Source organism: Carassius auratus, chromosome 27 (assembly GCF_003368295.1).
Source record: "Carassius auratus strain Wakin chromosome 27, ASM336829v1, whole genome shotgun sequence".
Taxonomy (NCBI): Eukaryota; Metazoa; Chordata; class Actinopteri; order Cypriniformes; family Cyprinidae; genus Carassius; species Carassius auratus.
In genome coordinates, this window is record NC_039269.1 from 5879143 (window position 1) to 5906348 (window position 27206).

The window sequence follows — 27206 nt, forward strand, 5'->3', positions numbered from 1 at the left end:
TAATATATGTTGATGACATATAATTTACTTTAAAATAATGTGCACTAATGATTGGTTATTACAGTAACAGCAGAAACATGCATATCCTTTCCCACCATGCACCATTCAAAGTGATGCAAGTGGAAATGTTTTTTATGAAATGTTATCAAAACATTAAAAATATATCTTGTGAAAATGTCCAGTAGAAAAGCATGAATTGTGAAAATAGGGGTGACCGCCTTCTGGACATTAGATTTTCTACTTAAAAAAAGAGAGAGAAATTAGAAAGGATTAGATTTTTTTTTTTTTTTTATTGAATTTGTTTAGGCACTAGGCTGCTTGAGGCACTAATATTAAATGATTTGCATCATATCTTGTTCTCTTTCAGCAATAAAGTGACAGATTGGCCATTTCTAATTATTAGGGGGAACTTGTCCCCCTTAGTGCCTATAGTGGTTATGGTCCTGGAGTAGAACAAATTGTAAGAAATAACCTATAATTTGTCCACAATCCCTTATCCGCGCTGCGTTTTTGCTCCAGTGTTGCACTTGCGCGTCGCTCCCTGAGCCCTGAGCAGCAGATAGAGACAGTGACAGAGACAGAGAGAGTCGAGACAGCACTAGTGTGTGTTCTGTCTCTCTCTCTCTCTCTCAGACACACACACAAAGACACATGCACGCGCGCGCGTGAGAGCTCTCGCTGGAAGAGCATCTCTGATCGTGCGCGCAAGGAGGAGAGAGAGACTGTGTGTGTGTCGGCGTTTCTGATGCCTGAGAGGTAAACACACACACACACACACACACACACACACACTCGGGCTTGAGGACACGTATGGACGCGTCCGTGTGACTTATGGACAGACGCGAAGAGACGGAGACAGGAGACAGATGAGGACACACTCCAGACCTGGGTGAGTGTACCACACACACACACACACACACACACACACACACACACAGGTGAACCCTGGAGTCGCGAGACCTGTGGAGCGCGTGGGATGCGAACACTACACTCATGCATCACTAGTTGAGGTTTTGCTCTGCGCGTGCATGTGTCGAGGAGCACTCACTGAAAGTTTAGTGTGGCTCATCCTGACCTGCACATACTTAGTCTTGGTTTCTAATGCAAATATCGAAACATTTCTGAATCAAGATGCATTTAAGTGACAGGTAAAACGACCAAAGACTTGTTAGTTTTTGCCTGAAATGAGCATGAATATCTGTTCATGGGGTAGGGAAAGTAATCTTTATTCAAAGGCTTAAGTAAATAACATTTCGATCTCTTTCTTTTTTAAGAAACAGTTAAAATCTTAAGTCGTTTTGCCTGTGAAGTATTGTAAAACTAACAATTTTGATTCAAGAATGTTTAGATATTTGTTCTACAAAACAAGACAAAAATACTAAGTAGAAAAATCATTATTGTTTTTGTCTGCACTTCTGCCATCTTTATTGTAGTTCTGAATAGAAATCAGAAAGTGCGCCAGTAAATGTGTTTAAAATAGTTTTCTAAATGTTTGTATCACATTTTGACTCAATCGGCTTATTCTGGAAAAATTCTGATTTCTAGAAAGCTGAATAAAAGCAAATGCATGCTCCAAGACAGAAGGTTGTCGCTTGGCGCATGTTTCATGAACAGATTGACTCAAAATGAATTTTTACACAAACTCGTGGCAATGCATTGACAGCAACAAATAATGTGGAGGGAGGGTTTGCATCATTTTGCACAAATTTGCCAAGAAAAATAAAAGATAAACACCAGTTGTATCAGGTTGACTCAGTTGGCATGAACAGATAAAGAAAAAATAATGTTTCTAGAAATCTGAACAAAAGAAAAGGCACACCACACGACAGAAATCATCGCCATTTGCATATTTTAAGACCAGATTTTATTTCAAATTAATTCCCACACTCGCTTGACATGGCAATGCACTGATATCAACAGAGAACTGATTTCCAAACAATAAAAAGTAAAGTACTTCAAAAAGATGAAAAAAATTAATATAAACATTAAAAAGACTAAAAGTGCATGAAAATGTCTTGTGTGTTTTTTTTAAGTCCAGTTTATATATCATAGTTTATTCAAATATTCATAGTTTTCAGAAATGTAATTTTAGTTAAGTTTTTAGTTTTAGTTTTTTATTTATTTATATATAGTTAATTTTTTATATATATGAGTAATTTTGTTGTTTTTGTCATTTTATAAGTATTATTAATATCTTTAATTAAAAAAATATTTAAATTAGTTTTATTTTCATATTTTCTGTTTCTAATTAAATGTATTCGTAGTGATTTTGTAGTATTTTATATATTTTAAATATGTATATTATATTTATCAATAATCTGAATGTGTATTTTCTGTCTTCGCTTCGGTTTTAATTCTTTTGTTGTGTGTTTTTGATCTTTGATAGTATTGATATTTTATGTTAGACGTATTTGTATATTTTCTCTTTTCTTTTTAATTTTAAAGTTTTAATTGAGTCCGTCCGGTTCCTCTGGATTTACCCTTGTGTTATCAGTCAGTGGAACTGAATTTAAAGCATTTGCACAAATATATATATCAATAAAATCAACTTGGCATTAACAGCATGATTTACGATGACTACACAATGAGCTCAGTCTGAAACTAAAGAAAAATGAGTGCTTTAAGAACTATTCAGTCTCATATTTCCTAATATTTCTCTTTGTGCTGTTGATAGTTGTTATTCAGAAGGAGTAGCTGCTCTGATCATCTGATGAGAAACGTTAGAGTTCATGTTGAGATATTTTTGAGATGTTCAGCACCGTGTGAGATATTGTTGAGATGTCTTCTGGAGATGCATGTTAAAGCTATTTCTCCTTCTCTTGAATTATTAAACACACTCGGCTCGCCTGCTGGTTATTTATCCTGATAAAGTTTCATTTTAATCAGACTTTGGCATCTTGCATTGGCGTGGATCTTCTACAAGATTTCAAGGTTGTGGTTGCCAGATTTCAGATTTCTTTTTTCATAAATTGATAGATTTTGTTGCCAGTGGTTTACTTTGCCAAGCATGCACTCGCTCTCTCTGTATTATGGAAAAAATGCTGTTGACCTGAAAAAAATATATTATCTCTATTGAGATATTCTGCTCAAATAAAAAGAAACGCAGTCTGTTTTCTGGCATGCAGTCATTGTTTGCAGCAGAGTGCTTTTACATGACAACAATGTGCTAAACTGCGTTTTAGAAAAGTTTGCAACAATCCCTTTTCACACAGATCCAGCAAAAATGACTTAATACACTATTGGGTCATTCTGGGTCAAATCAACCAAATTTCAGAAACTTTCCCCACTCACATTTTAGATTTTACTCATTTAAAAAAAGAAAGAAAGATAAACTTGTATAGTGATGAAAGCCAAAATATTAAATGTCTTGGATGAATATGTACTGAGTAATCCAGTCAGTGTTTTGTAGATGGGGGTCAGAGTCAGATTACAGGGGGTTAAAAAAGACTTCAGAAAGATGGCAGCATCGTAATCTTACTTTTACACAGAGATTGTTAGATCTGTTAGTAAAAGCTGTTGACTTCAGCAATCTTTGTTGTGTTATGTGCCAATGGTGACCATCCAAAAATGAGGAAAGAGCACTTTTCAAGTTTTTTCTCCAAAGTTTGCATGCTTGTGACTCAAGAAGTATTAAAGATATCTTAAAGCCCTTTTAGACATTGGGTCTGAACAAACTTTTCTTTGGATATCTTCATTTTTAAGGCTCTATATGGTTCAGTTCCAGAGATATTGGAATTTGAATATGGCGTAAATCGTCAAAATGTATATATTTTTTATTTACTGGAGTCTGAGTATTTTCTAGAGTCAGAAAAAGCAAACAACTCTGTTTTATCAAACATGATTTAAGTTCTCTGTGAAGGATGTGTGCATTGTTAGGTTTAGGAACATAGCTTTGCACATATCAAATCAGAAATATATGCATTTATATTCTGTGCATTGAAATCATGATAACACAGTATGCGAGATATGAGCGTGTGTGTGTGTGTGTGTGCACAGCGTGTTTTCTGCCTCTTCCTCGTTCACAAGCCAGGCCATTATAACGGAAAGTGTTTTTGACAGGCGCGTTATCGTGTTGCCCAGGGCAATGAGGGGTTTAAACCGGCCACAACGGCGAGAAAGATGGGGGATGGAGAGATAGAAAGAGAAATCCAGCTATGATAAGATACATGGCGTGCATGTTAGCATGTCTGTTTCCGTGTCCTTTTGAATCAAACCGTATTGCTCCTTCACACTGGCCAGTTAATTTAGGCCCTAATCAAGCGAAAGACCAAAGGAATCAGACAAAATCATCTTGATTATGTCTGAATGAGCCGGTCCACTGGGTCCATGATTATAATTAAACTAGTGAATTAGAATAAATGCATTGCTTGTGCTGATTAGACTGCAGAGGATTTTATGCAGGATGCTTGCTTTTGATTAAGCACTCATTTGCATACATTAGACATATGTTGAGTTTTAAATGAGCTGTGTTATTATTGAGCTTGAACAAACATCCTTTAACTCTAAACGACACCATCATTGATTCCTTAAATAGGTAAAAAGATGCATGTTTTTGCTTTTTGCCTTTTGCATGTTTGATGCATTTCCTGTCTAGGCACATTTATTTCAATTTTATAATTTATTTAATTATCTCATTTTAAAAACAACTCCCGTCTACAGAATAGAGGATTACTCCGTAAATATTCACCTGTCACATTTAATATTTTGGCTATCATCACTCTGTAAAATAAAAAATAAAAACTGTTAGAAAAATTGACACGGAATTTCCCTATTTGTCTAATGTCAGTTGTTCTCAGATGATGTGCATGTTAACAAAAAAAATATATTTTTTAGAATATTTATAGAATATTTAAATATTTAAAGAAAATTTAGTTAATTTATTGTTTTATGATTTAATTAATTGAATATAATGTTCACATGTTAATATTTCTGTTATGTCAGATGGCATGCATGTAAACAAATCAAATATTTTTATAATAATAACAATGAAATATATATATAAAATATATTTTTAAGTTTAAAAAGTAAGTTTAATTTAAATTAATTAATAATTTCTTTTATTTATTTTATATTTTATTTACATTTTTGGTTTTAAATATTTAAAAACGTATTTTTAACAAATATTTTAGTCTAGTTATTGTTGTCTTAAAAAAGGCTGGAAATAAAAAAAATCCCACACAGAATTACTTGAGGCAACAGAAATCAAAATAAATAAATGTATTACAATGCAAGAACACCAATGGGTGAAAACAGCATAATTTACAATATTTACTATTAGAGCTATATATTAACATTTTAGCTCATTTAACAAGCATTACACAAATAAAAAATGTAACATTTAAAAGTAACATTTTAATTTAAGCGTTTTCACCTGTTTCTCTAATCCCTTTTCACCAAGAAAGAGCTGAATCTCATGCCGCTGAAATCTGAGCTGCTGTTGTTTATGATAAAACAGTTTTATGTGTATTTATAGAAATGCATGAACAACAGTGTGATTCTGTAGCGGCTCCTCTGACACCCTCGTCTCATTAGAATTCATGCCAGAATAATAGAACTGACATGTAGAATTATGTGATTTCTATTATAAGACAGAGACGGTCTGATATCTGACTGATGAGATGAAGAGAGAGCGGCTTTATGAATCATGAGTCATTTTGTAAAAACTCAAGACTAATAGACCACAAGAGAGGAATATTAGCCAGTTTAAAAGTGCACTTGTTAAAGAGTTTGACTTTCTGTTCATCTGTGAATCCTGAAAAATAAAATGCATGACAGTTTCAACATAAATACTGGTCAGCACAACTGTGTTCAATATTGACAATAATCAGAAAACAGCTGCTTTTTTCATCAAATAAATGCATCTTTGATGAACTTGAGGAGACTTGAGAAGTTTTTTCCCAATCTTTTGCTCAACACCGCAGACATGAATGATGAACAACGAGGAAGCCAGATTTAATACTGAAGGATTAATTGAATTGCATTCATATCAGTGAAGCCCAAAGCCTCTTAACTTCATTAAGAAGAAAGATTGCATGTCTGTTCAACACAGGAAGTCCTGCAGGTTTCCCGCTCAAGCCAAAGACAAATATAAACTGACCTTGTGGTGGAAACTGTAATCACGGTTCATCTCTTCTGGACGTGGTGGAGGACGGCTGTACTCGTTTAGCAGATAATTACATCAGTGATTGGTGATTGGATGCGCTTCGGATCCGCTTACATCAGTTTTCATGAGTTACATGAGCTTGCCTCGAAATGCAGAACTGAATTGAGAAAACTGTGTAAATTAAAGCTCAATTCCTGAGTATAACGTGAATTTGATTTGACGTAGAAAACTGAATCTGAGATTGCAGTGTAAGGAGATAGATAGATAGATAGATGGATAGAATGATGGATAGAGTGATGAGTGATAGAACTATAGATGGTAAATGGATAAAACAATTGATGGATGGATAATGGACAGAATGGTGTGTGATGGATGGATAGATAGAAAGATGGATGATGATAGAATGATAGGTGGATAAATGGATAGAACAATGGATGATAGATAGAAGATGGATGGATGCATATATAAATGATAGAACGATGAATGGATAGATAGAAAGATAAGTGGATGGATGGATGAATAATAGAACGATGAATGGATAGATAGATAGAAAGTTGGATGGATGGATGGATAGATGATAGAACTATGGATGAATGGAAAGATGGATGATGGATAAAATGATATATGGATAGAGCAATTGATGGATAGATAGAAAGATGGATGGACAGATGGATGGAGAAATGATAGAATTATGAATGGATAGATAGAAAGATGAGTTGATGGATGGATAAATAATAGAACAATGAATGGATGGATAGATAGAAAATTGGATGGATGGATAGATTGATGATAGAACTATGGATGAATGGAAAGATGGATGATGGATAGAATGATGGATGGATAGATAGAAAGATGGATGGACGGATGGATGGAGAAATGATAGAACGATGAATGGATAGATAGAAGATGGATGGATAGATGGATAGAGAGAAAGATAGATGATAAAACGATGGATGGATAAAATGATAGATGAATAGATGGATAAATGGATAAAGCGATGATAGATGATGAATGGATAAATGATAGAACGATAAATGGATGGATGGATGGATGGATGGATAGATAGATGATAGAATGATGGATGGAAGGTTAGATGGATGGATGGATAGAATGACTGATGGATGATAGAATGGATAGACTTCATTTCCCAGGATGCAGTGCGTGTGTTGAATTCTCTGAACAGCAGTAACTTCTGTAGTTCCGGTTCTTCAGCTCTGTGTTCTGCAGGACTGAGCCGGTCCTGATGAGAGAAAGCTGCTCTCTAAACCTCATCTGAACCTGCTTTAACCCAGAGCGTCTGATTCAGATCAAACACAGTTCCTCACAGAATCCAATGCTTCTCTCCATTAAACCAGTCCCTGCACAATTCTTACATCTATTTAAAGATGCATTTGGCAGATGAAGTTTCATATTCTTAGAGATTCTGTGTCTCATTTCTTAGACATGAGGGTTTTTTTCTTTTTGATTCTGAAACCGATGTGAGGCGTAAATGACCCTCGTCCTCTGCTCGGCCGTCAATCTGAACACAATCTCGCTCTGTCATATGATTCTTATCAATATTTTAATGAATGATTTCCAGATCAAGCAGGCAGCTTCTGTGTGGGACTCGATCGATGCAGAGGAAATTACAGAGCCATGTTCATGTTACGGCTCGAATCCAGGGTTTATGTCTGAAAGATTTATTAAATTGATTAAAGTTTGATTACTGCCCTGAAATAGCTCGGCCAGTGTTAGAAAGGCTGATATTCTGGCCTCTTATCAAAATGACTTGCCATTCTTTCATGAAACTCGAGACTTTGTGTTATTTTTTGGATGCTGTGATTGATTTGATTGTAAATATGGCAGCTGATGATGATGATGTTGAGCTTGCAAGCTATTTGGACTCAAGAAAAAACTGAATTGTTTGTGTGTGTGTGTACACAAGCTTCCTTTAAACGTCTGTATTGAACGTGATGAGGTCATGTGACAAACTTGTTTCACAATTTTTCTAAGTTTTGCTAATGAGGCATAATGTTACCTAATTTGATGTTGAGTTTATAAAATCAATAAAAAGTTTTCATCACATAGTCTTTTCACAAAATACCTCACACTATATGCATGTATCTGCTTTAATGCACCTATCAAAGTAACAAAAGCAGTGAAATGTCAAAAGTTTAAAAAAGTATACAAAAATAAGAATTTAAGATGTGTCGTTTAATTATGAATAGCTAAATGGAAGCTTATTTATGTCATGGGATTAAAAAAAGTAATAGCAAAAATAAATAAAAAATGTTTCTAGCAATTCTGTAATACATTTGAGAATTTTAGAATTGTGAGTTTAAATCTCGAAACTCATTAACAAAATACATTAATGAGAAAAAAGAATTGTGAGAGGAAAAAGTCAGAAATATTATTTTTATTTTTATTTCGATGTGCAAAAAAAAAAAAAAACCCACAGAAGATGTGAACTCCGATTCAAACCGATTCAATTTGAGTGAGTCATTCATGCTGGAAGCGCTCCTATTGATTCAAACTCGTGACTTCGATCATTCAGTTAAAGTGATTCACTATCAAAAAAAAAAAAAAAAAAGAAGAAGAGTAGATGTCGAGATTGCCTGTAATGATTTTAACATGCACGTATAGTAATGGGTGAAACTGAGCTTTTCGAAACTCCCAAATGAAACTCGCAAAAAGATTCACTGTTTCGATTCGCTCCAGCCGGATCGCGAATCATTTGATTCAGAATAGCGAATCATTTGATTTAGTTCGGCTCTTCAGATCGGGTTTGCGGATCTTTTCGCTAATTGTATGCTTGATGACCCCATGTCCCGATCTAAAACTATTATTTGCGAATCATTATTCCGATGGGATTTTGAATCGCAGATCGCGAATCGTGAATCATTTGATTCAGACCTTGACTAAGAAACAGATACCACTTATCTATTTTTCTTTATTAAACCCTACAAAAATCAAATAATGAAGAGAATACGGTTATAAAAAGAATAAGGAAACAAAATATAAACAAATACAAATACCTTAAGAAAATTAGGGAGAATGACTGTAAACGCAAAAACGTAATGAAATGCATCATATTTAGTGAGAAAGTGTGATGTGCTCCAGCAAAACAGACACTGTTTTTGGAATCAGCATACTGTAAAAAATAAATCTGTAAAATATATGGTAAAAAAACAACGTGTTTTCCAGAATTATACTAATATAATTAACTGATATAATGTCAATAAAGGCCTGTTTTGTACCTTTAGCCACAAAAATATTGAGCAGCACGAGTGTGTTTAACATTGATAATAATCAGAAATGTTTCTTGAATCATTATTCTGATTTCTGAAGATCATGTGACACTGAAGACTGGAGGAATGATGCTGAAAATACAGCTGTGCATCACAGAAATACATTACACTTTAACACAGATTCACACAGAAAACAGCTGGTTTACAGTATTTTGGGTCAAATAAATGCAGCTTCGATGAGCAGAAGAGACTGCACACGCTGGTTCTCTACAGTTCTTGCTCGAGGAAGCAGATGGTGATATTCTAACAGTCATTGTTTGGCTAATTAATCTCTGTCACTCAAAGCGGAGCAAAACACTGCCACGAATATTTCTGATTTTCTGAAGCAATCTCTAATGCGCTCTGAGAAATGCAAATGAGGGTCAAACTCTCAACTAAGCTGTAGATGAGTGTGTGTGTGTGTGTGTGTGTTGCACATGTTGTAACGTTGAGCATTTGCATGTCGTTTTGACAGAGATTCATCAAAGACGGTGCTACAGTGAATTACTATGGCAACAGGAGTTTTGGGTGAAACGAAAGAGGACATATACATCATGGAATGGTGCAATACATTTAAAAATATACAATGAATGTCAGCATACATAAGACATGATGAAATACATTTATTTGTTCATCTAACACGAAAAAGGATGTGAAATACAACTTAAGATACTTTTCAAAATGGCAAACCTAATAAAATATGAAGTGAAATGCACCTTAAAAACAGTTTAAAAATAAATCAATATATTAAATAATTAAATGCATGATGAAGTTTTGAAATAAAAGAAAGTGCAAGGATTTTAAGAATGAATAAACAAATAGATTAATTTTTATGCAACATGAAACGCATCTGAAAAAGAAATACACCTTAAAATAATACGAAACAAATAAATATATCACAAAATAAATGAATGCATAATGAAATGTTGAAAAGAATACAATGAATCATTTTACATTTGGCATCAAATGCATTTATTTTATTTTCCATTCAAGTTTTCTTCCCTTTAACCATTTAAATGCATGCTTTTTATATCTTTATATCCCTCGAGGCAGTGACTTTTTTTTTTTTTTTTCATTTCAAGGCGTTTATAATTTTTCATGTTACATAAATGAATACATTTAAACATCCAATTTATTGATCTAAAATCCATTTTCATTAAGTTTATGTGTATTGATTTCAACATCCATTCAATTGTTTTGTGATTATATTGATTTCATGAGTTATTATTATTTTTCTTAATTTTAAGGCCTACTTTCGATGGTATTTCAGTCACTTATAATGTTTTTAATGACAAATAAATGCAAATGCAAATTTATTGCATGTCTTATTTATTGGACGTGGTAGTGTTAATATATGTTAATGATTTCTGAAGATCATGTGACACTGTAGACTGGAGGAATGATGCTGAAAAATCAGATTTGCATCACAGAAATAAATTAATTGTTACAATATATTCACATTGAAAGAATGTTTTTTAAATTGTAATACTATTTCATAATATTACTGATTTTACTGTATTTTTTATCAAATAAATGCAGCCTTGGTTTGCAAAACAACAAGTTAAAATACCTCAAAAAGCTCAATCAACAGACTCCGTGTTCATAATTTTTGAGTAAAAAAGTGTTGAATTATTTATTGGGGACCACCGGCATGCGTGAAGGGGACAAAGAAGTAGAATCAGAGCTGGGTTTTGAGTCCCATCATAAATTCATGAGTCACAGATGAAGGAGAAGAGGATCTGGAGCAGTCTGGGAAAGAGAAAAGTGACAGTAACACACAAACAGGCTTTCTTAAAGAGACAGTACACACTTACTCACCCTCATGTGCCTTACACTTCAGCCTGTTCCTCACAAACCAAAAACACACAAAACTTACTTTAAATAAAATATAGAAAGAGGATTATCATCATTAAATCTTTTAGTGTTCATTTAGTGAAGAACGGTGCGGGAAACTTGTTTCAAACATTTTAAAATGTATTTTACTGTATTTGTTACATTTGAACATTTTGATTCTTATAGTGATCAGATTTATTTTTAGCTCAGGAATAATTGAATACAGGAAAAATACTCATCAAAATGGCAAACCTAATAAAATGTGAAATGAAATGCACCTTGAAAACAATATAAAATAAATCAATATATGAAATCATTTCATGCATGATGCAATTTTGCAATAAGTGAAAGTGCACAAAATGTAAGAATGAATAAATATATTTTTATGCAACAACAAAAAAAAAAAAGATGTGAAATGCACCTAAAAAATGAAACTGAATACATAATGAAATGTTGAAAAGAGTAAAATGAATTATCATAAATTAGGGATAAAATGCATTTATTTTATTTTCCATCGCATTTTTCTTCCTTTAACTCGTTCTGTGAAGTTTGTTTGTTTGTTTTCATATTTTTCATATTACTTACATAAATACATTTCACATTCAGTTCATGTAACTGTGCTCCCTTTTCATTAGGTTTGCGTTTATTGATAACAACATGACATTTCATTATATTTTCAATTGTTTTGTGATATAATGATTTGTTTTATATTGTCTTTGTGTATTTCAGAGTATATTTCAGTAACTTTTAACTCAAATAAAATATTAAAAATGTAACTTTATTTCATCTACAACGTTTCACATTTTCATTCAAATAACCAGATGTACAAAAATAACTAAAACGGATATAGAAATTAATGACAAAAAAGACAAATGGATAAAAAAATAGGCTAAAAATAATACAAAATTATATGCTCACAACTAATTGTTGACCTAAAATTAAATATAATATATATCCCATTTTCCAAAAGCATCATAACCTGATGTCAATGCAATACAGTAATAAATTCATAAAAAAATACAATTATTCACACTTAAATTTAAAATAACTGAAAATATAAAAACCAAAACTAATTTAATATCTGATTAAAAACCATAATAATATCCCAGTGATATTGAAATAGCACTGTTTGTTATTGATTTCTGTAGTAAGTGCAAGAAAATATTATTACTATTTCAACAATTCAACATGTTATCATTTGTGAAATCTGTCAGCAGTTTCTAAGAGAAAAGTTTCAACACTTTTTTGTTTTCTTCGGAGCAGGTGCATTGAATCTGTGCTGGAGTATAGTTTGTGATCAGATGTGAGTGAGAGTCTTTGACTGCTTTAACGCTCAGTCGAGCACATGATTCAGAAACGAACGCTTCATGCAGAAGTGTGTTTTCTCTTCTCCTCCAAACACACAGTCTCTGTCTCTCTGACTCCAGGGTTTTCTCTCTTGTGTCCGCCTGACCACTCAATTATAGTAAAGAGACACCAGCGTTATTTATCCAAACTCACTCTTTATTTAAAGTGTGTCGGCACGCTGAAATATTTATGAGAGATTATTCACAGAAATAGCTTTGGGAGTCTCTGCATCTTGTGTTAGTTTGGTCTGATGAAGAAGCGTCTGCATGCCTTGTATAATAATAATTGAATAATGCTGGAGTTCTGAGTGATTATATTCAATAAGAACCCTTTAAGACATTGTTACTTGAAATAAATATAATATACATGCATTTTATTAAGTCTGGTTGCCAGGACATTTCTCACTTTGTTTTAGTTTAATGCGGAGTGCTTAAATAAGTAAAAGTAAACAAACAAACAAACAAAAATGTATATAATTGATAAACTTAAAGCTAATGAAAAATAACTAAAACTTTAACTAACATTTAAGTGGAAACACAATGCAATTCTAAAGCACAAAAACTGTGTGAATGTATAAAAATAAAAATAAAATAAACATTCAGAAAGTTTCAAATGCATACAAACAGATGAATGAATAATGTTGATAATTGTTAATCAGGTGTCTGTATTTATTTGATCAAAAATACAGTACATTATCTCAATTTCAGATAATTGGATCTGAATATATTTTAAAATGTAATTTAGAAACGTTTGGGGTCTGTAAGAGCCTGACAAAGTGCATCTTAAATCATTGACAGTAAAGACATTTTATAATCTTACACAACATTTCTATTTCTAATAAATGCTGTTCTTTTGGACTTTCTGTTCATCTGTGAAACCTGAAAAAGAAAATGCATCACGGTTTCCAGAAAAATATCATCTAGCACGAGTGTTTCCAACATTGATAATAATCAGAAATTTTTCTTGAGCAGTAAATCATCATATTATTCTGATTTCTGAAGATCATGTGACACTGAAGACTGGAGGAATGATGCTGAAAATACAGCGGAGCATCACAGAAATAAATTATATTTTAACACAGATTCACACAGAAAAAGCAGATTTAAATTGTGATAATATTTCACTATTTTTACACTATATTTGATGCAGTGAATGCAGTCTTGGTGAGCAACCGTTTGATGTTTTCAGACGTTATAGTGTTTCTATAATAGACTCATTTAAAATCAGTTTCTGAATCAGTCCTTTTGTCTTGTTTCTTAGTAAAAATATCGAAACCTGCTTAAAACAAAATGAGAAGCAACTTTATAAACATACATTTCAGCGTACATCTTGAATTGAGATTTTTTTTAGATCTAATTATTTTCTTTCTTGTTTATTCATAATGCAGTAGAATTATAGAATCTTCATTTCCAAGTACATTTATACTTCTTATTACTAAAAATAAATTGACTTTACTGTGGTGTATTTATTTATTTATTGTATTTATTTAATTTACCATTTTTTATTTAATTTAAAATAATTAAATTTTGTTTAGATAATTTTAGCAGGTGTTTTTATTTATAAATTTGTTCTAATTTTACATTGACTTAATTTTTATTTGACAAGTTTTTTATTTGTAATTAAATTTTCGTTTTACTAAATTACTAAAAACTTCATTTTTAGTAGGTGTTTTCAGTTTTCAGATTTGTGAAACTGTACAAACGCAATAAATATTTTATTTTAATGTATATATTTGTAATTAATTTTAAGAATATATTTATTGATTTATTTGAAATTATGGTTACATTTTTTATTGATTATTTATTTATTTAAAAAATAATTTTCAATTATTTAAACAATTTTAATAAAAAATCCAAATAATTTTGCTATTCAAATTCAGTAAAGTCATTTATCATCCAGAAAAAAGCAAGATCGAGAATTGTTTTACATTTGGGTGGTGACTTGTGTTCCCCAGAACTGTAATGTAAGGTGCTAAAGGTTCCCATCCTAATGATGCACAGATGTTGTGTTGTTTGCACACATGCGCACTAATCGAGGCAGGTCAGCAGAGGACGAGCGTTTATGAATCTGTGGAGTGAATGTGAAGTGAGCGTGCGCTGATTCCACACAGACAGGAAGTGACTGTAGAAACACTGCAGTCCAGAATCAATGAATCCATTCAAACATCTTCACAAACCGTGCAGAGCGCAGGAGGCCTGCAGTGAAACATGTGAAAGTGTGTGTGTGTGTGTGTGTGTGTGTGCATTTTCTACTGAGACTACTGACGAAACACTTGTAGTATTTGCAGCAGCACAGTATGTCTGACGCACATACACAGATTCATAATTAAGAATAGTGTGTTTTCACAGTCTAGTCTAATTCATACAAATACAATACACAAAACTAACGACAGAACCGAGTCCTGAATGCCTAATGTGCAATCAAATAAAACAACAAAACAATAAATGGTATGATATGTCATTTGTGTGTTTGTGTGTGTGTGTGTGGGGGGGTATTAATATTTTGTATTTTTATTAATATTACATTTTTTTATTTAATATTAGTGTGTTTATTTTGTACAAATTGTTATTTAAAAATATCTGTTTTGTATTTGCAGTTTTTACAACGTATATATATAATTTTTTTATTATTTTTAATATTTGCAGTTAAAATATTCTTATTGATTATTAATTTCTAATTATTACTTTTTTTAATTGCCTAATTATTACATGAAAAAGGTATATACATTTTTTTATGCTAATTGTATTGTTATTAATATTTAAATTTTTTATTAATGGTTAATTTATTTTTTTTTTAATTTATTTTAAAAATATATTTTTTAATTAGTTTGCAATTTTTTCGTGTCATTTCTTTTTTTATATATTTATTATTAATTTGTAACTTTGGAATACTTAATTTTTTTATTAAATATTTTTATTGATAATTAATTTAATTATAATTATTATATAGTGCATGCATTTTTTTTTATTTAAACTGATTGAGTATTAATCAATCACAGACCTATATTCAGTACAAAATATGACTTTTATTTAAAATAGTTGTTTATTCTAGTATCACTTCATGAACTGAAGTGAAAGAAAAAAAATTCCTTCTGTGAAATTAGGTTTGTTTGACTAAACCAAGGACAGGTGTGTGTGTGTGTGTGTGTGTGTGTGTGGTAAGGTCCCATAAGGACATCATGTTCCCTTTGAAGTGCACTAACCTGCACAGTGAACACACAGAGGGTTATTTGTCTCTTTAGGGAGCACAGGACACTCTCAGGGAAGAACTTGTCACAATCCATTAGAGACCTGCAGGAGAAACTGGATCTGAATGCGAATTATTTCCCCCAAACAGAGCGAGCTCAGTCGTGCTGTCTCGTGAAGACTGTGTTCAGATGGTTACAGATTCAGTTTGCTTCTGCCGGTTTATTATTTTATTCATCTTGTGCTGCACTAGTGACTCTGCTCAGAGAGATTCAGTATCTGTGACACGAGCTGGATGGAAATCTTTAACAGAGAAAGATGAGTGGAAAAAATACAGGACAAAATGTTTCATATTATACCTACTTAAACTTGCTGTGTTCTGTGTGAATCTGTGTTAAAGTGTAATTTATTTCTGTGATGCTCCGCTGTATTTTCAGCATCATTCCTCCAGTCTTCAGTGTCACATGATCTTCAGAAATCAGAATAATATGATGATTTACTGCTCAAGAAAACATTTCTGATTATTATCAATGTTGAACACAGTTGTGCTGGACAATAGTTTTGTGGAAAAAAATAAATTTCTGGACATTTATTTTTATTTTAGGTTTTAGATTTTCCTATTGTTTTATCCCATCATTTTTATTTTTAAATGGTTTTAATTTTTACATTTATTATTATTATTATTACATTATTTAAATGATGGCATTATTTATCATTATTTATTTATTATTATTTTTAAATATTTGTATGTATTTATTGTTATCTATTTTAATATTTTATAATTGATTTGTGTATTATTTTTAAGTTATGTATACTTTTTCATTTTTATTTTTAACTTTTGTTAATATTTTATAATTTATCTGTTTATTCTATTGAAATTGTATATACTTTTTTATTTTTATTTTAACTGTTAATATTTTGTTTTATTTGTTTATTATTTTAAAATTATATCTATTTTTCATTTTTATTTTTAACTTTTTTAATATTTTATGATTTATATGTTAATTTTAAATTATTTTTTTTACTTTTTAAATATTTTATGATTTATTTGTTTATTATTTTTAATTATATATATTTATATTTTTCCATTTTTATTTTTAACCTTATTTATTATTTTTAAATTATATATATGTTTTATTTTTTATTTGTAACTTTATTTTTTTTTATTAAATACATTTTTTCATTTTTATTTTTACCTTTGTTAATATTTGATTTATTTGTTTATTATTTTTTCTTTATATCAGCATCAGAGCTATGGTAATGTCAGCAGAAACACGGCTCAGTCTGTTTTTGCTTGTTTCTCTGAGACTGATGGCTCTCTGTGTGTGTGGTCATGGGCTCCGGGCCCCGGGGCCGTGTGTTATAAAAGGTGAGACACACTCTCCTCCGCTGATCCACCGTCTGAGGAAGAGGACTGCTTTCGGATCAGTTTTTTAGGAACAAAACTACGAAATTCAGTCACATGCTCACCCTAAAATCATTTAAACCAGCGATTTATTGTGAGAAACATATTGTGGATCATAACAGATGTTCATATTGCTTGAGCTGTATATCAGGTTGTGAAGTCCTGTGAAAAACACTTAATGGCCAGCTCTGAAATCACTGAAAAACACTGAAATGTGTTCTCTCATTACACTAACGGTGTGTTTAACTTATTATTACAATATATATTATATTTATTTATTTTTATATTTTCTATATAGTTGTTTTTTATTATGTTGTTATATTTTTATTCATTTTTTATTTTTATTTTCATTCATATTTGTAAAGTAATTGTTTTGTTTTAATTAGTTAATTTTCATTGTTTGATATTAATTTTGATTTTATTTGTTTTTTATATTTATTTTAAAATTATATTTTATAAATGTTTTTTTTTTATTTTCATTTATTGTATTTTTTATTTATTTTATATAAATATATATATATGTGTGTGTGTGTGTGTGTGTGTGTTATTTACATTTGTTTTATTTATTCTATTTGGTTTATATATATTTTATCTTTTTTATTATTATTATAATTTTTTTTTATTGCCTTAACACTGAATGTACTGTCTCACTCTCTAAAGCTCTTTCACCTTTGACCCCACTCACTCAGATATCAGTCACATCACACCAAAAGTCCTTCATACGTCCAGAAAATCCCTCTCAATGAAACGTTCAGTTCCATGTCAGTCCAAAGTTAGTGTTTCTCGATCTAACTAAGCTTTATTATCTCCTCTGTTAACACAAACTCCTCCCCATTGTCTGCAGTGAATTCATCAGTCGTGAGACTTTGTTCTGAGCTCGACTAATGAACAAACTGAAGCGTGTGTTTCTGGGCTTGTAAACACATTCGCTGAAGCTGCGAGACTCTGATAAACCGCTCTATTCTTAGGACGTGAACAGAGTTCAGAAAAAACATTTCTCTAAACGTCCAGAGAACTGAACTCCACCGACAGGATCAGCGTTTCTTTCATGAACGCTTTTCCATCTGTTTCTCCAAGACTTTGCTCTGGTCAGAAGTCGTGCATGTGGGCAGTCGTCACATAACAGACTTCTCCATTTTTTTTTTAAGGAAACATTTTTGGCTGAACTTGATCTTAATGTAAAAATTTTAATTAGTAATGTAAAATTATTATATTATTGAATTAGCATTTATGACTCTATTATTATGTATATGTATATATGAATGTGTGTGTGCGTGTGTGTGTGTATCTATGTCTATATATATACATGAGTTTAATATACTGCTGAATTAAAGGCATCAGATGGATTGGTGGTTTGGTTTTCTATAAAAAAATAAATCAAAGCGCTGATAATGCAATGCATTAGATCTGCATTTGTGTCATTGATAAAACCACCATCAGCTGCTCTGTGTGTGTTTGCATTAGAAGACATATCTTTATAACCCTGCATTGATATTGTATAAGATATATATATATATATATATATTTTTTTTTTTTGCTGCAGTATTGCATCCCACGATGCAGCGAGCTTGATTTGACCTTCTGTTCCAGTCTGAAAAATAAACCTTGAGTGTTTTTTTGTACTTTTTAACTGTTAAAAATGTGACAATCCCCCCCCCCCAACACAATTAAATAAAAAAATCCGAACATTATTTCTCAAATAATAATTGCATTGAATTATGCATGCATCTAATGCTTAATCTTTCATATACACTGACAAAATCATTATTGAATGTAGAAATAAATCATTATTACGTACAAAAAGTAAATACAATTTGGAGTGGGCATAATTTTTTCCAAGTAAGTCTAAAGCCGGTATTTCATTCCAAACAACCAGTTACTGTAAATGCTAGATTTTCTTTTCCATTATTTGATTGATGATTTTGTTAACATCTATTATGGCATCAGAGGAATATCTCCCTCCGCCCTGTATCCTCTGTAAGTGCATCAGATGGAGGTTTAATGCGATTGAAAGACCTGCTGAGCTCCATCCAGACCCACACACTGTTTGTCTTTGGCCGGCGTGAAGATGAGATGTTCTTGGCTGAAATCCTGACTTCGTAATCCAAGCGCAGTGGCTCTGCGCCCACTGACTCAACCTTTAAGTGCATGCCAGTGCCGAAAAACAAACTGCAGTCATGTCATTTATTAGCACACACTCCGGCGGATACCAAATAACCTGATGAAATACAGACAGCTGATATATACACCTTGTTCACTCGGGAATTTATCTCACTTACAGCAAAATCAGTCTTTTCAATAGAGGGGTACTAATTTATATTAATATTTTGAATCAGTTTTATTTCTATATTTTCTGTTTTAATTTTAACTAAAGGTGAAATGTTTGTGCTTTTGTAAAATATAGTAAAATTTAAGTGTGTTTGTGTATTTCAGTTGACATTTATGTTATGATAAATAAATGAAGTTGGATTTAATTCAAAAGCAAAATGAATGAAAATGTTAAGTCTTACTTTCTGAATAATGTACCTAGTTTATGGTTAAAACAAGAAAAAGTAATATTTTGCTTTAAATTAAGATGATATTTTCTGACCCCACTGGTATTTATTTCTTCTTCTATGTGTAAAGTCAATTAATTTCAATCTCTGTCTCAAGTCATGTAACTCATAAAGTAAATATATATATTGATTTATAAATGTGTTTGATTTATGTATGCATTTTATGAATGTTTTTGATTTGCTGTGTCGATGCACTCATGAAAGATGTGAATATCACACTAGAACTCAGTTTTGAAGACGGAGAGGTTTTGATGATTTCATCTAAAAGGAAGGTCATTTTAGAGGTGAACTATGAAAGCGAACATACTGTAAGTGATTCATAGGAAATAAAAGACCAGGAAGTAAATGAACTAAGTTTTGATTTTGAAGCCTGTGCCTTAAACTGACACTGTGCGACCTAGAAAATAAGAAACATGTTCCAGACTGTATTGGGATCTGAATGACTCCGTTTATACTAACCTGTGACACAGTCATTGTTGTGAGTCTTTACTTACTTCTTCTTGTGGCGTTTTTCAGCCTTGCATTAGTGTTATATAACTAGCCAAGTGCAGTTCATCAGCAGTCTGTCCTATTATCAGAACAAGTGAGGATTATAAACACTGTATTAGTATGCGCTGTTGGCTTTTACAGTCAGTTGCGTCAATTCGTCTCTATATGGAAATGAAAAACTGCTGGCATGCCATATATTAACCACTTTTATGTAATCGAGGTCATGTATAATCATCCACTTGCATTCAGTTGGTGCTTGGCCTCACTGAGTTTTTATGGGCATTTCAGGGACGGGTTTCTAGGCACATCTTCCGGCCTGCTGCGATTATGTGATCAGATTAACGAACGAGTGCAGCAAGCCGAGAAATTAGCATGTTGTGCACAACACAACTTGAGGCTATTCAAAACAACATTTGTGTGTTTTTAGGTTGGCATCATTGGAAATCATTTAGACTCTTCAGGCGTACTTATTAAAAACGTCTGAATGCCATTGCATTAGACAGTCATATGCAACTACTGTAGATGAGTAAAGTTTGTGAACAAACTTTGTCGTTGGCTTGAGAAAGCCTAGCTTGAAGGGTTGAAGCAGGTTTAGATATTACTACCATGATTTAACATGTTGTTACCATGTTGCCAGCATGTTTTAACGTGATAAGCATGTGGCTAGCATGATGAGCATGTTGTTAACATGTTGCTAGAATGATTAGCATTATTAACGCGTTGCTAGCATAATAAGCATTTTGTAAACATTGGTAGCATGATTAGGATGTCTTTGGCATGATTAGCGTGTTGTTAGCATGATTAGCATGTTGTTAACATATTGGTAGCACGATGTTAGCATGATTAGCTTGTTAACATGTTGGTAGCATGATTAGTTTGTTTTGTCATGATTAGCGTGTTGTTAGCATGATAAACATGTTGTTAACATGTTTGTAGCATGATTAGTGCATTGTTAGCATGATTAGCATGTTGTTAACATGTTGGTAGCATGATTAGTTTGTTTTTGTCATGATTAGTGTGTTGTTAGCATGATAAACATGTTGTTAACATGTTGGTAGCATGATTACTGCATTGTTAGCATGATAAGCATGTTGTTAATATGTTGGTAGCATTTTTAGGATGTTTTTGGCATGATTAGCAAGTTGCTAGCATGATAAGCATGTTGTTAAATTAAATCTACGCATTTAGCAGATGTTTTATCCAAAGCGACTTACAGTGCATTCAGGCTATCAATTTTTTACATATTGGAAGCATGATTAGGATGTTTTTGGCATGATTAGCAAGTTGCTAGCATGATAAGCATGTTGTTAAATTAAATCTACGCATTTAGCAGATGTTTTATCCAAAGCGACTTACAGTGCATTCAGGCTATCAATTTTTTACATGTTGGAAGCATGATTAGGATGTTTTTGCCATGATTCGCATGTAGCTAGCATGATAAGCATGTTGTTAAAATGTTGCTAGCATGATTAGAATGTTTTTGGCATGATTAGCATGCTGCTAGCCCATTTATAGCATGATTAGCATGTTGTTACTGTTAGTTGTTATAGCATTTTCATCTTTCTCACTCTCTCTACTTGCTTTATTGGCATGACATTTGTGTTACAGTATTGCCAAAGCATTTTAGACGTGTAAAATACACAATAAAATTACACCACTAATGTAACAAAGGAGAAAGTTATTTAGTTATAAATAAATTAAATTAATTAATTTAATTAAATAAAAATAACAATCTCTCTCTCTCTGTCTCTCTCTGTCTTTATTCTCTCTCTCTCTCTCTCTCTCTCTCTCTCTCTCTCTCTCTCTCTCATTGTCAGGTGTGTAGAGTGAAGTGGAGGAAGGCTCATGGCTTCATTATGGGGCCTGGGCCGGCTTCAGTGGCTGGTTCTGGTTCTGGTTCTGGCCCTGACGGCCGTCCTGTGCGCAGGCTGCCCTCCTCGCTGTGACTGTGCAGCACAGCTCCGCTCCGTGTCCTGCCAGCGCAAGCGTCTATCCGGCGTCCCAGAGGGCATCCCGACAGAGACCAGACAGCTGGATCTGAGCCGGAACCGCTTGCGTTGGGTGGCTCCGGGAGACCTGGCTCCTTACCCACATCTGGAGGAGCTGGATCTGAGCGAGAACCTGATCAACACGCTGGAGCCCAACGCCTTCGCCAGCCTGCAAGCCCTGCGGACGCTGAGACTCAGAGGAAACCAGCTGAAGCTCGTGCCCATGGGAGCCTTCGCACGGCTGGCCAACCTCACCACACTGGACCTGAGTGAGAACAAGATCGTCATCCTGCTGGACTACACCTTCCAGGATCTGCGCAGTCTCAAGAACTTAGAGGTTAGTACCTTTAAAGGGATACTTCCCCCAAGTAGAAATCTAAAATATAAATCCTATTGATTGCAGTCATAACAATGATTCTGTCTTCGTTTTCCAGGTGGGTGACAATGACCTGGTCTACATCTCTCACAAGGCTTTCTCAGGACTGATCGGTCTGGAAGATCTGACCATCGAGAGATGCAACCTGACGTCTGTATCCGGCCAGACTCTGTCTTACCTGCGTAACCTCGTGACCCTGCGACTGCGGCACCTCAGCATCTCGGCCCTCGAGGACCAGAACTTCCGCAAGCTGTCTGCGCTGAGAGGCCTGGAGATCGACAGCTGGCCGTACCTGGAGTACATCTCTCCGCTGAGCTTCCAGGGTCTCAATCTGTCCTGGCTCTTCATCACCAACACCAACATCAGCTCGGTGCCGTCGGCCTCCTTCAGGAACCTGGCTTACCTAACGGCCCTGAACCTCTCTTACAACCCCATCTCCACGCTCGAGTCCTGGGCCTTTCACGACCTCATCAGGCCGGTTTACGTCTGGTTTATTTGTTTAACTGCATCTTTAGAGTTTGCGAATCTCTAAAGATGCAAGTACGGCTTCATCTGCTTAAATGGGGAAAGACTGTTTGTCAGGATTACATAACTTTAACGTGTCAAATTCATCAACAGTTAGTTCCGGTCTGAATTAACTTTCCATTGATGTATGGTTTGTAAATCGTGATAATTCTGTCCTTGTTCTTCAGACTGAAGGAGCTGCACATGGTCAGCACCAACCTGCTCACCGTGGAGCCTCACGCTCTGGGGGGTCTGCGTCAGATTCGGGTCCTGAACCTGTCCAACAATGATCTGGTGACTCTGGAGGAGAGCTCCTTCCACTCGGTCAACAGCCTGGAGACGCTCCGTGTGGACGGGAACCCGCTGTCCTGCGACTGTCGTCTGCTGTGGATCCTGCAGCGCAGACGCACCTTAAACTTCGACGGGAAGATGCCGGTGTGTGCCGGACCCCCGGAGGTGCAGGGATACCTGCTGAGCATGTTCACCGATTCGGCGTTATTCGACTACTTCACCTGCCAGAAGCCCAAGATCCGCAACCGGAAGCTGCAGCAGGTGAGCAGTGATACATTTTATTGTATACACTTTAAATTAAAATGTAATTAAATTTATGCATTTAGCAGACGTTCTTATTCAAAGCGACTTGCATTGCATTCAGGCTAACAATTTTCTTATATCATGTGTTCCCTGGGATTTGAACCCCCAACATTGCGCTTGTTAACGCAATGCTCTACCACTTGAGCTACAGGAACACTTAAATAATCTAAACATCATTGAATCAAGATGCATTTACTTGACATTGAAACAATGGTGGACTGCATACAGCGCACTCAGGGCGGATCTATGCTAAAACGCCACTGTCAATCAACAGAAGTGGGCGGGGCCTGGTTCTGTGTGATGTACATCAGGCCAGAATCTGTGAATGAGAAATGGGTTATTATTTTTGAGGATTTAAAAAAACACGGTGGATGTTTTTTTTATGATTACAGGGTGGTTGTGTACAAACACTGCCAACACACATGTCCAAACAACATGTAAAAGTGAATTTTGCATCTGATGACCCCTTTAACATCGGAGTTTATCAATATGCACCGGTCTTTCATAATTTAAACCCAGGACCCACAGTTTAGCACACACCAAATCTGAAGAACCAAAAAGTTTTGCAATGGCGATTTATTGTGCAGGACTTGCATGTAAACAAAAAAAAATGGTAATACCGGTTTTGGTACCCATACCTGCAGGTGACGGCTCACGAAGGCCAGCTGGTGTTGTTCCTGTGCCGCGCCGAAGGTGAACCGACGCCGGCCATCATCTGGATTTCCCCACAGAGACGGAGGATCACTTCCAAAAGCCACGGCAGGATTACGGTCCTCCCCGGCGGGACGCTAGAGATCCGTTACGCACAGGTCACGGACAGCGGCACGTACATCTGCATCGCCAGCAACGCCGGCGGAAACGACACCTACTTCGCCACACTGACCGTCAAGAGCCAGCCTTCGGACCCGGCGCTCCTCGCCAACCGCTCGCTGTACGCGGTGGACTTCAACGACACCGGGCTCAACAGCACCCGTGTTTTCCTCAAGTTCACGCTGGATTTAACCACCATCATCGTGTCCACGGCCATGGGCTGCATCACGTTCCTGGGCGTGGTGCTCTTCTGCTTCCTGCTGCTGTTCGTGTGGAGCCGAGGACGAGGACAGCGCAAGAACAACTTCACCATGGAGTACTCCTTCAGGAAGACCGAGGGACCCGTCACCACCAGCGCATCTGGAGCCACGCGCAAGTTCAACATGAAGATGATATGAAACCACGCAGCCAGGTGCCCTCGGGGAGAAGCATAGACACCCAACACTAACACACACACAGTGCTAAATCTCAGAAATACACACACCGTACGACCGCAGACACGTGACGACCTTGCAGTGTTATTTCTCTACTATTACCGTATTTTCCGGACTATAAGTCGTACTTTTTTTCATAGTTTGGCTGGTCCTGCGACTTATAGTCAGGTGCGACTTATTTATCAAAATTAATTTGACATGAACCGAGAGAAATGAACTAAGAGAAAACATTACCGTCTCCAGAGGGCGCTGCTCTTGTAGTCTACACTGAAGACATAGAGCGCCCCCTGTGGCTGGAGACGGTAATGTTTTCTCTTGCTTCTTGGTTCTAAATAAATGCGACTTATAGTCCAGTGCGACTTATATATGCTTTTTCCTCGTCATGATGTATTTTTGGACTGATGCGACTTATACTTAGGTGCGACTTATAGTCCGAAAAATATGGTAATATAGAATTTTATATATTCATGAACAGTTTTCTTTATTATTCTGTTTTCATTTTGCTTTTTACTTTATTTTTATATTTTTGTTTTATATTAATTTTTGTCATAGTGATTTTTCTTTAAAAAAAAATTCAGTTTTATTTATTTATTAATCCGTTTTCTATTATTAATATTAAAGAGAAAGAGAGAGAGAATTATTTTTTATTTCCATTATACATATTTTTCACTCAAGTAATTTTTTTTTAAGTTTAGGTTTCAACTGGACAAAAATTAGATTATTATTTTGATATATTTTTTTCCAGTTGAAATTATTAAACTGCTTAAACTGAATTGGAATTTTGATTTTAGTTCAAGATTTAATAAACCCGCTTTTTAATGTTTTTTATTATTAATATAGTGAGGTAGTTATCACTGTTGTCTATATTGTATCTCTTTATTATCAATATTATTATTATTAAAAACAACAACAACAATTATATAGATTTTCTGTTCATTTTAGTAATTTTCAAGTTCTATTTAATGCTTTTTATTTGTATTTTTCTTTTTTAAATATGTGTATTTAATTTTTAGTTTGTTTATTTTCACTTGAAGTAAACAAAAATGAGAAATGTTTGTTTCAGTTAATGTACTTCATTAAGTAATCGTAGTTAAGGATAATAACACTGCGACTTTGTTCTCACAACCTTTCTGCTGCAGCTGCTGCTTGAACAATACAGTAACAAATAAGGACTTTCTTGCACTTTTCGTCAATTAAGAAATCTCAGATCTGTATTTAATAATTATTTACCTTTCAATAGGTTACCTGTTTTATGCACAGTCGACTGGTTCACAGAAAACCGAGGTACAATTCGAGATACAGACATAATGTCATCTTCGGATGACTTATAAAAATTAATGGCATGTAAATTTGCTCTTTAGGGTTGCTAATTAGCATAATAATTTAGATTTCCATAATGCATTTTAATGCAAAGACCACTTCCACCAAATTGCATTTGTTCTGCATCGATCAAACAAACCTGCACCATAAAACGAGTCATTCCAGCATTACTGGATCTGCGATGAGCAGCTGTGTGAGTTGGGACAAATGCACCGGCCGCACCGCCGTCAGAAACGCTTTCTGTGTTTAACGAGCCAGGACCGGACTGACGAGGGGTCGCTTACCCACAATCCCCCTGGTCAGCCTCGTACCATGCACACGCCGACAACCCGCTGGCCTTCATGGGGGGAGGCTGCATCAGTGTCGGATCTGCTAGACGTCAGAAACGCTGAGAAACACACACACACACACACACACTAACTAGAGCCATATATTTACACGAGGTTTACAGCAATAGTGCATCATCTTCGTTTTGCAATAACTGCATATTTAATTTTTCTACTCATTTATGCACAATTAAGATGCATTTGTTTATTCATTGGCTTCACTGTGAATTAATAAAAAAATGTAACATGCATTAATTGCTATACAGTGGAACTGCACATTATCATTGATATCATTAATGCACACACTGATATGATGCATGGTTTTCTCTCGTCCTGATGCTCTTTGCTCTTTGCTTTTTGCGGCCGGTGTGTGAATGTCTCTGCTTCTCCTGCCCAGTCCAAACCCCCATGTCATTTCCCATCAACACCCCCCCCCCCTCGACTGGGTCTCAATGAGGGAGGGTTCCTGGCTGGTGACCACAGATGGACATGAAATCATGTACTCCTCGTGTCTTTGACTGTAGAGGGTATTCTGTGTTCATGATATTTGCATCATTTGTTTATAATGTGTTTTTGTACTTCTTTTAATCGTTTCTTTCTTTAAAGTTTTAAACAGAAACAACAGAATCTGTTCTCAACACCACAGCCGCTCAACGTGTTTCTGAGAGGAT

At 34.4% G+C, this 27206-nt stretch overlaps 1 protein-coding gene across 1 annotated transcript; it reads left to right on the forward strand.

The window, feature by feature from the left end:
* The first annotated feature begins 566 nt into the window (after positions 1 to 566).
* Positions 567 to 25091, forward strand: LOC113045212 (leucine-rich repeat and immunoglobulin-like domain-containing nogo receptor-interacting protein 3). The gene is made up of 5 exons (XM_026205431.1): positions 567 to 889; positions 22001 to 22508; positions 22606 to 23021; positions 23240 to 23603; positions 24290 to 25091. The coding sequence occupies exons 2-5, from the start codon at positions 22029 to 22031 to the stop codon at positions 24851 to 24853; spliced, it is 1824 nt and encodes a 607-aa protein (XP_026061216.1). The 5' UTR covers positions 567 to 889; positions 22001 to 22028; the 3' UTR covers positions 24854 to 25091.
* The last annotated feature ends 2115 nt before the right edge of the window (positions 25092 to 27206 follow it).

Coding starts and splice junctions, on each gene's coding strand:
- LOC113045212 (XM_026205431.1), top strand. CDS start 22,029: ATGGCTTCATTATGGGGCCTGGGCCGGCTTCAGTGGCTGGTTCTGGTT. Junction 22,509..22,605: donor GCAGTCTCAAGAACTTAGAG/GTTAGTACCTTT, acceptor TTCGTTTTCCAG/GTGGGTGACAATGACCTGGT. Junction 23,022..23,239: donor GCCTTTCACGACCTCATCAG/GCCGGTTTACGT, acceptor CTTGTTCTTCAG/ACTGAAGGAGCTGCACATGG.